We start from the raw sequence: 15,688 nt of genomic DNA, 5'->3' as shown, positions 1-15,688 counted from the left end.
TGATTTTGTCGTCCTTTGACAATATCGGAAGTCCTTTGTATGCCTCTGACATTGTGTATTGGCGTACAGATCATACTTTTTGGCGTATTTTACGCCGGGACGCCGCTTAAAGGAAGCCCTGTTTAAGGCCTTTTAAAGGATAACAGAACAACCATTTAAAATGAGAAAGTTGATTTTTTTTATTTCATTCGAATGATTCAACAAGTTTAGAGCCTTTACAGCCCTTGAGATTAAAATGCTTTATTTCAGAAATATTAATGATGAAACTCAGTATCTCGAATTACAAGGGATCAAGCGTTTTACTTCGAGATAACCAAAATTCAACTTAAAAATTATATCATGTGCACCTGTTTTCAGGATGGGACATGAAAATGTCTTAGAGATAGCTGGAATTTTGAGATAAGCAAATTCAAGATATCTTGTTTCAACTTTCAACTATAAATCATTCCCCAAAAAATGTAAACGAACAAATAAAATACAATGGCAAATTTTTATTAACCTTTCCTTGTCTTTGATTCGTTTACATACTTACTGAGCTGTTTTCATCTGTAACTACAGATGTGTCATTATCAGCGGTAGTTGGGGTACTAACTGCCCGAGAAGGCGTAACTGTTGGTGTGGATGGCATTGACTGCGGTGTAGAGGGCATTGGTGAGCCGAGGTCACTGAGGCACGATGACAATACACTCTCACTGTCTTCATCACTCTCTAGTACAACCTGTAATCATACAAAAGTAATTCTGTAAAACTTAAGCAGGCTCTATTCATCTGGGCTATCCCAATTACCTGATCTGTTTACCGAAATGCACCATTATTTTTTTAATGGGCTATTCAGCATGTCCCGCATGTGTATTGAATAGATGGGCTCCCAACCAGCCTGACTGATGACTGAAAGGAGAACAAATCCGAAGAAACTGGTCTACCAAGCAAAATCAGGTTACACAGTCGAGCCCACCTACTGACATACTGAGAAAACAAACAACAAAGAATGTTGTAAATATCTATCTTAATTACTTTGATACTGAAAAATTACTGTTTTTCTTAAGTTCATGTAAAAACTAGAACTAGTATATTCTAAGTCAGTAATCTAAGGCACATCGAATTCTACAATATTTTACAAATAAATGTCGTTTGTCTTGTCATGGCAACCGAAATTCCAAAGCACACATCCTTCATGAGAATGTGGAGGTGTATAGATAAAAGGCCTGTGATGAAACCAAAAATACCTGGTTAGGTTATTTTTCAACAGAATCATTTTAAATTGTTTTTTTTACTAGTGAAATGTATGATGTTTAATTAGTGAAACACACAATTTGTCATATAAATGACAAAGGATACAGGTCATGCACGAAAACTAAATATATTGCTTTAATGATATTCTTTATGTCACTCCTCTAAATGCCTTCAGTGACTTACTTAAAAGCATTGTAAGTCTTGAAATAGTGAAGATAATTTCTTCAAATATTCAGCTCTGAAAGGTTAAAAAGTGTTCTTCATGGATATTTTGTTATCTCAGTTTAGATTTTTTTGTCACTAATACAGGTTTTGTCATGGAACGGTCAATATGTTGATGTACATAGGTTATATATACAAAATAAAACAAAAGAGCCGCGCCATGAGAAAACACACATAATGGCTTTGCGACCAGCATAGATCCAGACCAACCTGTGCATCCACACAGTCTGGTCAGAATCCATGCTGTTCGCTTTCAAAGCCTGTTGCAATTAGAGAAACAGCGAACAGCATGGATCCTGACCGGACTGCGCAGATGCGCAGGCTGGTCTGGATCCACGCTGGTCGCAAAGCCACTATGTTGATTTTGTCATGGTGCGGCTCAAAAGGTTTAATACCTTATCTGGATTAAAATCCTCATCATCCTCTTCATCCTCGGGTAATTCCATCTCTAGGAAGTTAGGAGACTCCCGCTTCTTTCTTGGTGATAGACCCCAGTTTAAAGGAACCTATTTGAATACAATTAGTGAACAAAGCTATTCAAATGACTGCAAGGTTTTTTTTTTTTTTTATTTCTTTTCTTGAAAAGAGGATGATTAGACATGCATCTACTGGAATCTAGCATATTACATTCAGTTTTATGATAAATAGCTATACATTTTCTTGGTATGTAACTCCTAATAAGCTCAAATGTAATTGTAAACAAGAGTGTATACTCGAGCTTATAAAAATATAACAGCTTGAGATTTCATTAGCATGTGTTTCTAAAGACTTTTCATGTGTTATTTACCATCAGAGTAACTGCAAATCATAATTATCTCCCTTGGCTGGATTGTGTCATGAAAACATGAGTGTTTAGTTACATAATAATATTGTTTCAACAACCATACTTCTTCAGATGATCATGTTTACCTGTCCTTGCACCTCAAACTCTTTCAGTTTAGAACGGGTCATCTTTGGCTCAAACCTGTGCTCATGTTCATCCATCTCTTCCTGTACCGCCTTCCGTACCATCTCAACTACACTCTCGTTTGTGATGATTTTCTATAAATACAAGAACAAACAGTATAAAGTACCCTCCTAAAGAAGAAATGTTCATGATCAGCCTGCATGGATGTGCAGGCTGACCTTGCTCTGCACTGGTTGCAAAAGCAGAATCACTTGCCGGCAGCAGGCTAAAGGTTAAGAAATAGTACGATGAAGTCGATATTCTGTAATTATAGAGAAACATACTGAAAATTATGGTGCTATGTGGATTTTATATAAAAAAAAAGCTGTCTTATGACAATGCCCTCCACTATTTGAGATCATTCTACTAGCTAACATACAAAAGCTTTTTATCAAAATTTTCTTAGTTGTGAACGTAGCATAATTTTGTAAACTGTAATTAAGAGGTATGACACCTGCTCTATCAGATCATCTTATAATGCTAAAGACTTATGATGGGGTTGAAAGCATTCAGTCAAGTAGTTTTTGAAAAACCTGCTTACATGCAAAACTATGTAACTTGTCCCATGGGGTCATCTCATGATAATTAACCCTTACTGTGCTAAATTTATCAACTGGTCCATCATTCAATTTCATATTATTCAAAAGGGTGTTTAATGAAAATAGCGAACAGTTCAGACCATGATCAGACTGCACAGATATGCAGGCTGATCTTGGTCTGCACTGGTCGCATTGGCAGAATGACTTGCCGCCAGCAGGCTAAATGTTAATAATCTGTCCCATTTATGCAAAAGGTACCATAATCTTCTTAAATAATCAGCACTTGGTATCTTTTTGCATTAATGGGACGAGACATGTGAAGTTTGATAGCATGACTTAGTAGTTTATGAGAAACTTGCTTGCAGGCAAAACTTTATGGACATGTGGATGCAGATCCATAACACTATCTTACAGTATGCATTTGATCTCAAATGTGAACTCGACAATGCAACAAAGGATCTGAACTGCTGAAATGTGTATTACAGCCTAGAGCCGCTAACATTTTTGTAAACAAAATACTCTGTATTACAGGGGGGTAGTAAGTATATGTAAAGTCTTACATGTATAATAGATTTAACATTGATGACGGAGAGGCTGAACTTGGAAGATTTACTCTCCAGAGCTTGATCAATCTCTGGAACTGGTTCCTCTTCAATGATTTCCCACTTATCATCATCTGAACTGTCATCTCCACTCCCTCCATTCTCTGTATAAATGGAAAAGTTTGCCGGAAATACTGGCGAATTTAACAAATTCAAAAACTTTTTGAAAATATCAGCCAGGCTAAATTTCAATGTTCGCCAAGACGTGTCTGTATAGTAAAGTAAAGATAAACAAATTTGACTTTGGCACTTCAATTTTTGGCAACACGCAGATATTTGCACTTGCAAAACATCTGGCATTGGCAGTTTGCACTTTTTGTCTCATGAAAATATCCATTTTACAGTATTCAACTCATCAAACCCATTTATTTATGTACAGTAACACCAGAGTATGACTAGCCTAGAAAACAGCTGGGTTTTTCTTTGTACCAGTGACTTGATACTTTACTTAATACACTTTTTGACATTTTTCTCATCTGTTTTTTTTTTTTTTGTTCACAATTCAATAAAAAAACATTCATTTTGTCAAGATGACTTGTTTTGTAGTCATTTACATTTTAAGAAATTATTCTTGTTAGATTCGCTTCTGTTCTCTATTTGCCCATATAATCAAAATGTACCAGTAACTGGCATAATATTTTGAGCCATAAATTAATAGGGTATATATAAAAGAGTTCCATATGACAATTGCAAGATTTCTCTATGCATCAGTTCCTTACCTTCTTTTGTTTCACCCGCAGGTTTTTCTCTAGGTGTCGGAGAAGCTTCGCTACTGCTTGACTCACCAAAATCTTCATGGAACAGTTTTGTTCTCTTTGCAGCTGGACCGGCCAGTTTTCTGAAAACAAGATCAGTAATAAACCTGTCACACAGCTCTAATTCAATATTACACATATAAATGCTCATTATAAGCAAATCTGAATTAAAAGTAGCAGCTAGACAGGTAGTCAGAAAATACAGACCAAATTTGCGGAAGATGAACAGTATCACACATCTATTAGATTACTCAGCTGTACTTAATCAAAACAGTCAATTATGTATAATTATTTAAGGAACACAGTGAAAGAGAAAACTTCTAATACTCTTTAATACTGAATTTGTATAGCTCAGTTAAGGTGAAATGTACAGACTTTTTAATCACTCCAGAATTGGCCGCCTGGAACAACCTGCACTAGAGAATTTTATAAAAGATGGAACTTGAAAAAATTCAATTCGAAAGAGGATAACAAAAACTGCAGAAACAATTGTGTTGAATTAAAATATTGTAAAATAAATGTGCACTGGTACCTTGGACTCCTTTTCACACCACATGGAAAACCTTGGAAAGATGAAAACTTCTTGAAAGGCGAGTGAATTCTACCATATGGGCCTGTGTATAATTGTGTACCCATATTCCCCTCAATATCAACCCTTGCTTTATCAAGCTGCTCCGCTAAATTATTTAAATGTGACAGTGCTGCTTTCTCTTCCACAGAGAAGAATTCCTGTTCTAAACTATTCATGTTTTCGCCTTTTTTATCAGTATTACTTAAACATGTGTCTTGTGTTTTAGTATCTCCTGTGACCTGATCAATCTGCATATCATTACCAGTCCCCGTGATCCCATCAGTAAGCATGTGGCTACCTGTTCTCACATTCAGATCAATTTGCATATCATCATGAACTCCAACGATCTCATCTTCTTTGACATGACAATTGCTGTTTATCTTTGTCACATCAGTTTTCACTGGAGAGCTGTTTCCACCAACAGGTATTTCATTTGCTTCTGGTTCAGAAGTGTAACTTGATACTTCAGTGTCTGAGGACTCAGAGGAAGCATCTGGTCCAAATATTGACTTATACACCTTCTTTCTCTCAGAGATATTTTCAGTGCCCCTTGCTACCAGTTGAGAACATGTTTGTTCTGTGTGCATTTTGTCAGTGGCAGGTATGTGTACCTCATGTTTTGTGTTGAGCTCACCCTGCTGACTGCCTATTCCCGACATCCTTCATCTCAATCAGTCTGAAAATATGTAAATAAATGTTAGGGATGGGAACGAATACTGAAATCAATATTCGAATATTCGGTTTGCCGTATTCGAATATATTCGAATATTCGGCATGTTTTAATGGAATTTTTAAATCTTTATTAATTGATTGGCATATACACAATATATTCCGCTGTTTAAATGGCCTAAACATGTTTGTTTCGGGTAACCTGACCATACTTAGTTAGACCTGCCAATCCTATAGTGTTTTATTTCACAACTCTGTGAGTATAATCATGAACATATTTAACTTATTCAGATTTTTAGAAGAAACATTCAAATCGATTAAAATTTAGACCTGCGCAACGTTATCTAAAAATAGCATGCTGTCCAATTCAAGCACGTGTCGGGCTGTTGTATTACTGCCGCCATTTAAAAATTTTTCAATCGGCCAGTAAAAAGCAGACAAACTTAATGAAGGCAGACTAAACCTCTTCAACATGATCACATATTATTTCTTGATTTTATTATAAACTACTTCAAAATTTATTTCAAATACGGCCGATTGCCCGGGCGCTGTGGATGAAAACCATTTCAGTGGACGGTATGAAATGTTAAACAAAATTTTCCAAAGAGATCGCCAATATCTACAAGATTGGTATTATTTTTGAAAAAAAAAATCTAAAATTTGTTACATAAAACAGGCGCCATTATAAAAGGAACAAAAGATAAAAAGATACACAATTTACGCCTGGTGCAAACTGTTAATCCGTAACGATAACCCCTCGCTGTCAATTATGCATTGCAATTTTCTTGTTAATTGGACCATTTTTGACATATATCACATTTACACCTGTTGCAAACTGTTAATCCGTAACGGTAGCCCCTGCCAATTATGCATAGCCTTTTTCTTTTTAATTGGACATCTTTTGATATACGATAAACAAACACGACAGAACAAACGGTTTTATTCTGAAATATTCCAAATAAACTATACTTAATATAGTATAATACTATAATTTACGAATATTCGAATTTGATTTTCATATTCAAATATTCGGCCAATTTTCGAATATCCGAATATTCATTCCCATCCCTAATAAATGTCATGAAAACTGACAAGATATAAAAGACAAGTTGTTTTCCTAGACTGTGCACTCTACAATAGAACATTATGATGATTGGACAAAAATTTAGGCCATTTGATATTTGGCCTTCGCTTTGAACTTAGTGACTCAGACCATGTGCTCTTCAAGGTGGATTACTGGACGGCTAGAACGCAGACTAGGTGTCTGGTTACCATACGGCTTGACACTTCCTATAAGCAGGGCACCCGTTTCGCCATTTTTGGGGCCGAATATGGGCCCCATTCCCCTCATAAAATAATATGTTTTTTCCCCTTTCTCAGAAGAAAATTCCCCTGATAATAGGTTGTTTGACACAACTAGATATGAAATCTCTTTCAAGATATATTATAGTTCCTTTAAGGAAGGTTACTGCTGCAATATAGTTACATTAGTTAGAAATGATATTAATAAGTGTGAAAAGTAGCAACATATATCTGGCTAAAAACTCCGGGCTCCAGATAAGATGCGTATCAGCGTAAATTACGCTTTGAAATAATGCATATAGGCATGTCTGATCATTTTTAAGAACGTATATGAAATTACAGAAAACGCACGCAATGACTTTTACTAGCGTAAACAAAATCTGAATTGTCTGGATGTTGTACGTAACAGAGCACGGTCGGCATTTATTCTCCCACATTGAACGTACACACGCATTGAATGATACTCTATAAAAAGGGGTGTGGGAATCCCAATATTTTTCACTTGTCCATGGACAAATGAGACTTAAAAATCTACTTGTCCGCAGTCAAAACTTACTTGCCCGGATTTTCAACATTTCAGCATGCAAATTATTCTTTATTCTGGACAATAATCTACAAAAGTAACAAAAGCGAACATAACAAAGTGTAATACTGTAGCTGTTTCAAAAAATAAGCTTTCGACACTTTAGCTTGTGTTCGTCCGTGAGGCCGTCAAACATTCAACAGAAATACCTAAAGACTGTTCATCATGCCACTTTCTGACTGTTAGAAAAACAAACATGAAACTTCATGACTCGTACTAGCGAGCTCTTTGTGCTTTGACTATTTACTTCAATTTTTGTTGGCAGACGAAGTTGTAACCGTTGAACAAATTTGTCCAAAACATTGTGATAATTGTTTACGTTTCCGGTTTCTATTCAACGTGTTACCGTGTGCAAAAATCACGCGAGATCATGACAGGGAACCAATCAGAATGCAGAGAAAGAGCTGTATGGTTTTCCCAAAACTGGAGAAATCGAGAGGCCCTTGGCGGGTGAAACATCAGTTTCATACATCAAATTCTGTTATAAACTCCATAAATTTGAAGTACTGTTCAGCGTTCCTAAATTATTCTTTCCTTTTTTCATTTCAAACCAGAAAATTTGTGCTTGTCCGCGGACCAACGGAATGCGAAAATTTACTTGTCCGCAGTCAAAAAGTCCCGAGTCGGACAAGTCAGACATAGGAATTCCACACAACTATATTATACACTCAATGCGTGCGTAAATCAAATAGTTGGGAAATATATATTGATGGTACGGTAGTGTATTTTAAAGCGGTGTCAATTTAAAATATCAACTTCTGATGCAGAGTAAACAACAAAAATGTCTCTTTCTAAGAATGTAAAAAGTGAACAAACACGAGGCATTCTTTAACCAACCAAAATGATCCCCAAAACATAGCTGAAAGTATTGGATTTGGTAGCGAGTGACACTGAAGCCAAAGCAAGCCAACTGAGAGAAAAAAGAAGCAAAAGCTGGAATGCTGAATTGAAACTGAACTGCAAACAAATTCATGGGTGTTACAACCAATAAATATGTTATAAAAGTGATTTGTTGTTTTTTTCACATTTACAAATTTTCAGGAGTAAAATTACTCATAGTCAATTTCAGATTTTACCATTTTACTCATTCACAAAAATTATGATGAGTAAATACTAATAGGCTAAAAAATCTCGAATAGATTACTGATTTTTCAGTTGATAAAACTAATGAGATCGTGTTTGTATACAAATCCACTGATATTATATTTTTAGAAATGATAAAACATTGTTCGCCGAATGTCCATGGTATTTTGTAAAAAGTGATATTTTTCTAACGGCCTAAACTTTAATTCTTTTTGATGAATGGAAAGCTTATAAAACAAGCAATTCATTAATAAATTTTGACAATTATTTCAAAATGAAATAGGTTAATTTATTATGAACGTTCAACTACCGTTTTTCTTAAAGTTTCGAACCATCACACTGCCGCTTTTGAAAATAAATGTCATTTAAAACAGTTATTCATTTAAAAAATATTTGAATACTAAAATATGAAAATTGTAAGTATTTCAAAACTGATTTAATTCTGAAAATCCAGCGAAAAAGTTGTTCAAAGTTCCGATAGTCGCCATTATTGATTTTGGCAAACTTTCGTTTTATTGGCTGAATAATGCAGCGATTTATTCGAGACGATTAAAAGTAAATCTTTAGTAGTGAGCGCGTAGCTAACCTTACGGCAATGTTTAGGCCAATCTAACAAAAGTGTGCCGAATGAGGCAAAGTGATTAGCTGAAAAACCTTCGTCGACGTCATGGGGCCGCTTTTTTTTTAATTTCATATTTGAGTTACTATCTCTATATTCATTTAGGTGTCTTTATTTTTAAAAAGTTGTGTTATGAACTTATGGAAATAATTGCAATTTTGCTTTTATTTTATGAAAAGCGCACCCTAGCGGACAGGTGCTCACAGGAAATGCTTTGTTCGCACTGAATACAGAACTTCATTTGATTGCTGAATATTATCCATCACTCAAAAGTAATGCAAGAAAGATTTCCAGCTGGTAGAAAAAAAAAAAATTTTCTTTTTAAAGATCAAGCATTGGCTTCCTTATAGTAATGGCAAACATTCAATATTGATACATTATCATTTTTAATAACCCAAGAACTGCAAATATTTCATTGGGGATTTCCTAACAGAAATATGCAGAATTAGTTTTGACATGACAGGATGGCGACAGTCAAAGTTATCACGCTGTCCCGAAACATCCTATTATTTCGACTAGATGGCAACGGTATATCAACTAGGCAGTTAATATTCAACAGGATATTGCAAAGCTTAATTTAGCTGCGGATTTTTCTCATGCTTTTCATCATTTAATGTTTTGCAAACAACTTTAATAGGGGATGAAAATCCCCGAGACTGTAACGTCAGTATAGTTATTCGTCTTTGTTGTTTGCATATACTGAGGCAATTTTTTCGATGTTTTCCAGTTCCGGTTTATGTACACGTCGCAGACTGGTTGTCTGCATGAACATCCGAACACCTCGAATAAGTCACAGAAATTCGTAAACCGCGCCAACATGATTCGTTTACTTCTTTTCCGTAATGAAAACTGTTCATGCAAATTGCAACTGAAAAACACTTTTAAAACAGTAAGGGAGTGTAAAGACCGTCAAGTTTCTGCGTGGAGTACAAACAAACAAACAAAAACATGGGTGAAAGTTGGAAAAACTGAAAATACTGAAAGAAATATCTGGGGGCCAGGGGGCCGATAGGGCCCCCGGTGGGGCCAGGGCAAAGCCCTGGCTAGGGGTCCAGGGGGCCAGCGGCCCCCGGAAGCTCCTGAAATACAGCAATTTCCAAGTACTGTACAAAGCTTTTCCTGATAAGTAGAGTCCTCTGTATTTCAGTTTTGAAGACTTCTGCAAACAACAATTCAAGACCTTTTTTTTCAAAAATTAATTTGTAATTTTATTATTTCCACACTATTTCACAATATACAATGCAATTACATTCAAATTCTTATCATTGTTATTGTTTGTTGCTTCATTGATATACAGTGATAAGATCTGTCCTTTAAGATTTTTCTTTAGGTCATCCTTCTAACTTTTGGCAATGCTGTGTGTGTTTACGTATGTGCCACTGGTTATGGCATGTTGTTTATCCACCCTGTCTTGCATAGATTCAGTGTTCTTAGTACCATTAGAAGAACCCGGCAGAACCTGAAAGTAAACAAATGGACCAAGTATTAAATGACATAAAAAACTATACAGAAGAGCCATAAAAGACAAAGAACAGTCCCAAATTTAGACATATATATATATATAAATTATATATTAAAAAAAAAATGGGCATGGGTTCCCCTAAGAAATTGGCTTCTTTGGTTTAAATTGACACTTTGCTGCTGGGCTCATAAGTTCAGGGCAAGCTAAACTAATATTTACTCAGAATTAACAGACCAGTCCCAGCAAGCAACAGTGTATATGGCCAGTAAAGCAAGGAGAAGACAGAAGAAAGGAAGAGGGTGGGGTCAAATCCATGCCAAAATTGCCTGAATTAAGGATACAATAATGTATGAAGTTCAGGTAACACTGTTAAAGACTGTGTTTCAGTATTTTGGAGTATGTTTAATACCATTTGAATTTGAGGCATACTTGTCATGGATGCTTGTGAGATTTAGTACCTCTTCCATATAGATTAAGCATTTATAAACAGATAATGAAAAATCATCTCACCTCAGTTTTCACAACTAGAGTGTTTTTTTTCTGGTGTTTGCCGTCCTCGCAGTGAAGTCTGATACCTTTCTTTCCGTTGGATTTGTAATTAATCGTTTATGCTATATGCAACACATCAAATATCTATCTAGCCTTCTAGGTCTCACTATCAGACCATTTCAACCTCTCAGAATCGAACTCGGACAACTGCCATCGCCGTTAAATTTTGTTCTTGGCTTGTTTCTCAATCTCCTTGGTGTTTTAATCCGTTGGTAGAAACTTCATGATGGTCAGATCGGTCATTTTCTTCAATATTGTGAACAATCGAAATTTTTGCCTCCGATTAGCAGTAATCAACAGGTTTTTGGTTGTCGTAAAAGGTCATAAAGTATCACGCGCGCTGAAATGATTCGTTAACCATCGGTTACAAACGGTTACACACGGAAATTTCAAATAGAATCTTCACTCTTATCCGCGGAAATAACCGATCTTCAGTCTATTTTTGGATGAATAATCGCCAGCGTTCGGTTATTTTCGGCTATAGAATAATGTTACATACGGTATTCCTAACGGAAAAGGAGGATGCAAGTGTTGCAATCAGCGCTATTTTTAGCATCCTGGAAAATATGAATGCCATTATTTTGCCATTGATAGACAACCGCACTGGAACAATGACTACGGGACAAGTTTACTTGATAACCTCCCCCCCCCCCCCACCCCCGAAAATCTCATCGGATTTACACGAATTGGAAAAATGACCTTTGAGAAGGTCCAAAATACGGAATTCCGTCATAATACGGAAAACTTTCACCCATGCAAAAATCCAAAAGCCTGTGCGAGAATGTGGTGAATGACATCACCGTCACGGCTTCCTGTAAATTTTGCAAAGTATGATATTTGCTGTAAGAGGTAAGATGACACTTAATGTAAACTAGTTAGAGCAAAGTTTCACTTTCTTTCGAGTGTTGAATATTTTTTTTGTAAATAAAATATAAAAGGTAAATCCCCATGCTACGCAATGCCTTAATTCATATTAGCTGCACAGTCACAGATATCAGGGTGGTATCAAATACAGTAACAAAATAATTATGCCCTTTTCTCGTTATTCCGAGCCCCTAAGCCGGTTTTTCAGTGCTGGTCAGTAGAAGATTTAAGTTTCAAAAAAGTTTTTGCTATAGTTTGGTACTCCAACATCTAAACTTATAAAATCCCCATGAAGAAAAATTCTAATGATTTTTGTAAATGAATAATCTAGGCTTTCACATGATGACCCTAACCCTCTGAAACAGCCAAATTCTTTCTCGTTAAAACCGAGACTTGCAATCATTTGTACTGGCTCTGAAAAATTAAGGCTTTTTTGAAAAAGTTCTTTGTTAAAATTAAGAACAGATATATTACTGTGTTAGCGGACAAAAAGTTTTAAAATAAGTGCTTTCTGTTTTCTGTAAGAAGGTTATATATTACCCCAATGATTTTAGATAAGCAAATTTTGTGCCGAAATTTTCTGTTGTGTATATTTCTATTTTAATGCAAGTAATACTATTTTCTTTTTACTTTTGTTTATCTGTCATATGATTTTTTACAACATACATAAAATTTAGAAACAGGAAATAGCTGCAAGTGCAAATTTTCCAAAGGCTCGGATCAATGAGAAGGCTCGGAATTACGAGAAAGAGGCATAAATGGGATAATTTCAGTAACATTTTATGACTCCATCTGAAAGACAAGTGAATTTTCTACAAAATAACACCCAAACGCTGTTTATGAAATGGTTAATCTGTTACTGGGAATAAAAACAACCCCTTAGGCCCCCGAGAATATGAGAAAACAGGATAATTTCTTTTTTTGTGTTGTTTTTTTGACATTATTTTTTTTCAAAATTATGAATCGTCTGAAAAGATATCGGCTGCATTTGAAGAGAAATGTGACAGAAAAAGGTTGTCAGGCTATAATGTTCCTGTTCAATGAATATATATAACGTACCCAAACACTAAACTAATGACAAAACAAAACGCTGAATTGCCGCCATCCTTTGTTCAATGATAATATCCGAATGTATCCGATAAAACCACTATGGAACGCAAAGAATCTTTTTACCCCAAAGATATCTAACCACATATAATTACTAAAAAGATACATTTCAGCTTGTCTATCGGTTGTTCCTGTGAGTTTCAGACACTTCTTAATATTAAACTTCGCGATCGATCTGTTCAGAACTGGAAAAATGATGTTCAGACTATATGGTTAGGTTTGTGTGGAAGGTTTGAGTATGTTGCCTTGTTTGTTTGTAAGCTGATTTACAATTACTTTAAGTGATTTTCATCATCTTCTACATCTACATCTACATCTAATGTGTACTGCCCAACAATCAATTCTGATTATAACTGGGAGGCGCTTTATCTGGGACAGACTGTTAAAAGATGAACAAGCTCATTAGGTGCAAAGTTAAAAAGAACTACAATTACCAAGATAAAAAAAATAGATATAGATTAGAAAGTTACAGTTGCCAGCCTCTCGGTGAATAGAATCAAACTGGGACTGGACTATATATGTAGGGGGAGACCATTCCAGGAACCAGTTGTTCTTGGAAAAAAAAGGAGTTTGAATGGTATTGCGTGTGAGATTGTGAGATCAAGTAGTTCAGGTTCCTTATAGGTGTGAGGTGGTTATGGTCAACTGCAATAGGACTGTACCTTTTTTTTTAAATATAATAAGGTAATTTTTAATGCGGCGTTATTCAAGGGATTGCCAGTTGAGATCATTAAGCATTTGGGTGACACTGCTTGTTTGACCATAGTTGTTACATACGTATCGAGCTGCAGATCGTTGTACTCGTTCAATTTGTATGTGAGGGATTTTTGCCAAAGGTGCCATATAGTGGAACAGTATTCAAGCTGTGGGTGGACATAGGTGTTGTAAGCTGTTTCTTTTACATTTCTGTTGTTTGTTTTGACATTTCTTTTGATGAATCTAAGTGAATTATTTGCTTTCGATGTGATGTTATCAATGTGTTTTGACCAGCTGAGATCTTTACTTAGTGTAACGCCCAAGTATTTAGCAGCTTCTGTTGTTTTTAGTAATATACTATGGTGTGTATAATTGTAGATGATAGGTTTTTCTTTCGAGTTATCCTCAACACCTCACGCTTATCTGGATTGAACTCCATTGACCAGTCCTTTTCCCAGGCTTCTAGGGAATGAAGATCAATCTGTAGGGACTGAGAATCAAGCGAGGATTTAACCGTCAGATAGACACTAGTGTCATCTGCAAAAAGTCGTGACTTACTTTTGATGGACTCTGGGAGGTCATTCATGTAGGCTAGAAAGAGACAGGGCCAATGACTGATCCTTATGGAACCCCGGAAAGAACAGGAAGTTCATCTGAGGAGAAGCCATCCACAACTACTCTCTGGGAACGGTCCTTGAGAAATGACTTGATCCACTGGGTTGCTAATGGGTGGACTCCCAGGGTATCGAGCTTATGAATCAATTTATGGTGGTCAACCTTTTCAAATGCTTTACTGAAGTCCATGACGATGACGTCAGTCTGTTGGCCATTCTCAAGATTGTCAAATACCTAACTTTTTATGTGTTATTAGTTTATAGTGAAAAGAAGAAAATATTTAAAGAAGTACAGATACAGATACAAATACTATTTAAACTTGGTGTTACATAAATAGACAACATTAGGGTAAATTTAAGGGTAACTGGGACAATGGGGTAACTGGAACACTTCACATTTTTTCAGTAAATTGGAGAAATATGGGTTACGTCCCCTAAATAGATCATCTGTTGTAAAAGAACATTCAATAACACAGTCCATCATATCAAAGTTTTCTGCCGAAAGAAAAGCTGAGAAATATTTTAAGGAACGATTCCTTAGTTGCGAGTATTAGTGATTAAATAAAAAATAAAAAATATAAAAGATACACACTGTATATAACTATATATATAATGTAAAAATATATTTTTTTCTCAGATGGTGCATTAAAATATTTTCGTTATGTTGCTGTCTAGCGAAACTGTCAGTAAAAATTGTCGTCTAATTTTTGCTTATTTGTCTCCAGTAAAAATGATATCTAATTTCGATAAGCAGGTTTTTGTATAAATATAGTATCGGATTAAACTTTTTGAAATATTTTGCCTTCATCGCTCCCACACCCTCCAGATTCTTCATGTATGCAAAAATCCAATTATGGTGCTTATTTCTTTTTTTTTTTAAAAAAAACAACAACAAATGTTTAATTGTCCCGTTAATATCTGATAGAAAATAAATTAAGTATGTTTTAAGACTGTTTCACATTTTGGACAGTTTCAAGTGTAAATATCTGATGTATAAGTACATACTGTATTATATAAAGGTTATGTTTAAATTACATATTTATAGTTATTCACATGTGCATGTATTACATTTTTTATTTCATATGTTTATATAATAAACATGTATTCAAACAAATAATGATGTTATTTCGATAAAAAAAAAAACAGACCTATTGACTTCTTTGTGCATCTTTGTTTAACAAAACAATCAGAAATTCTAACTAATACTGAGCCATATTTTCAATTTTGAATTCTTTGTTAATCTGTGGACATGAATGATTTCGTTTGTCTTAA

The 15,688-nt window shown here is 35.3% G+C and overlaps 1 protein-coding gene across 1 annotated transcript in view; it reads right to left on the bottom strand.

Moving 5' to 3' along the window:
• Positions 1-13,155, bottom strand: part of LOC123562496 (uncharacterized) — a 79,304-nt gene extending 66,149 nt beyond the window's left edge. The window contains exons 1-7 of the mRNA XM_053537643.1: positions 13,059-13,155; positions 4,830-5,544; positions 4,262-4,380; positions 3,501-3,646; positions 2,365-2,496; positions 1,851-1,961; positions 533-718 (exon numbers count right to left, since the gene is read on the bottom strand). Of these exons, the coding sequence (XP_053393618.1) occupies positions 533-718; positions 1,851-1,961; positions 2,365-2,496; positions 3,501-3,646; positions 4,262-4,380; positions 4,830-5,527 (1,392 nt within the window). The 5' untranslated portion in view covers positions 5,528-5,544; positions 13,059-13,155. The remainder of the gene's footprint in view (positions 1-532; positions 719-1,850; positions 1,962-2,364; positions 2,497-3,500; positions 3,647-4,261; positions 4,381-4,829; positions 5,545-13,058) is intronic.
• Between the last annotated feature and the right edge of the window lie 2,533 nt (positions 13,156-15,688).

This window comes from Mercenaria mercenaria, chromosome 2 (assembly GCF_021730395.1).
Source record: "Mercenaria mercenaria strain notata chromosome 2, MADL_Memer_1, whole genome shotgun sequence".
In the NCBI taxonomy this organism is placed as follows: Eukaryota; Metazoa; Mollusca; class Bivalvia; order Venerida; family Veneridae; genus Mercenaria; species Mercenaria mercenaria.
This window is presented reverse-complemented; position numbering and strand designations above follow the sequence as displayed.